Source organism: Bison bison, unplaced genomic scaffold (assembly GCF_000754665.1).
Source record: "Bison bison bison isolate TAMUID 2011002044 unplaced genomic scaffold, Bison_UMD1.0 scf7180017864529, whole genome shotgun sequence".
NCBI lineage: Eukaryota > Metazoa > Chordata > Mammalia > Artiodactyla > Bovidae > Bison > Bison bison.
In genome coordinates this window covers 1,761,095-1,762,301 of record NW_011495079.1, presented here as the reverse complement: position 1 = coordinate 1,762,301, position 1,207 = coordinate 1,761,095, and the positions used below count along the sequence as shown (strand labels likewise).

General features: G+C 47.6%; 1 protein-coding gene across 1 annotated transcript; it reads right to left on the bottom strand.

Annotated features, from left to right (window-relative positions):
- Positions 1–625: 625 nt before the first annotated feature.
- Positions 626–1,207, bottom strand: LOC104982270 (melanoma-associated antigen 1-like; the record flags this gene model as incomplete). Its single annotated transcript, XM_010831615.1, is given in 1 exon segment — positions 626–1,207. A coding segment is annotated over 1 exon segment (582 nt), but the record flags the coding sequence as incomplete, so codon positions are not given.

Here is a 1,207-nt window from a genome sequence, read left to right as displayed (position 1 = left end):
CTGCTAACACAGGGCCTTCCACAGAGCAGAGGCTCCGTGAAGTTCTGTGGACTAAATGAACCAGTGAGAAGGCGGGCTATTAATCTCATCAATTTTCTCCTACTTTCTTAAATAATAACCTGGCAAAATCCGAGTAAACAGATATGGATTAGCTGTAGAAAAGGACAGTCAAAAAACCTATAAGAAGGGAGAATTCACTACAATCTTTTTTTTATTTTCCAATTCTTCCACCAACTATATACTGCTAAGTTCACATATCCAAAATAGTTGTAATTCCAATTCCATGTGATCTTGCTCATGGTCACAAAATAAAATGGGAGAGTTCCCAATCTCTTTTACAAAACAGCAAAACTCTGGTCCTTTAACTGGTTAAGTACAAATACATGTGTGATCGATGTCATTCACAAAGTTAGATACTGAAGTTTATTAAGGCTTAAGCTGAAAAAACACACTTGAATAATTCCTTTAAAAAACAGAGATGAATTTCCATGTCATCACAGAGAAAAGGAACAGAAAGATGCTACACCCCAGGTTCCCCCAAGTGGCCCAGGCCATCACTACTGAGAAGGCTGACCACTCCCTCTTCAATCACAGAGGTAAGGATCAGCTTGGCTGCTTCTCTGGGTCAGGGCTCCTCTTCCTCCTTCCTCACAGCCTCTGCAGACGGGGCTGGGAAGGCCATGCAAAACCATTGGTTGATTCTGAGTGGATACTCCATGACTTCCTACTTGCTGGTCTCTGTACAGGCCTGGTGACCACACAGGAACTCGAAGCAAGCAGGGTCGTTGTCAGACACCTGCCAGTACTCCAGGTACCCCTCATGCACCCACACTTGGGTCAGCAGCTCTCTGGGTTCCCCAAAACACAGTACTCCCTCCTGACAAACATCCTCATTTGCTGAATGTTCCCCAGACTTCCTCTTCAGGCTGAGGACCAGCACCAGGAGGCTGGCCTTAGGCAGGCCCTGCCCACCGCTCTGCATTGCATCGCAGGTGAGGCCCAGGGTGGGGACCATGATGTAGATGTGCTCCCTAGGGTCTACCTCCCTCACCTCCACACCACAGACCAGCTGCAGGCTCTCGGAGGCTTGGCTGAAGACCTCCAAGAAGTGCTCCTGGTTATCCCTGAGGACCTTCTTCAGCATTTCTGCCTGGGAGGTCAGCTCCTCGGCCTGATATTTGAGGAGCAGGAACTTCATCAGGTTTAT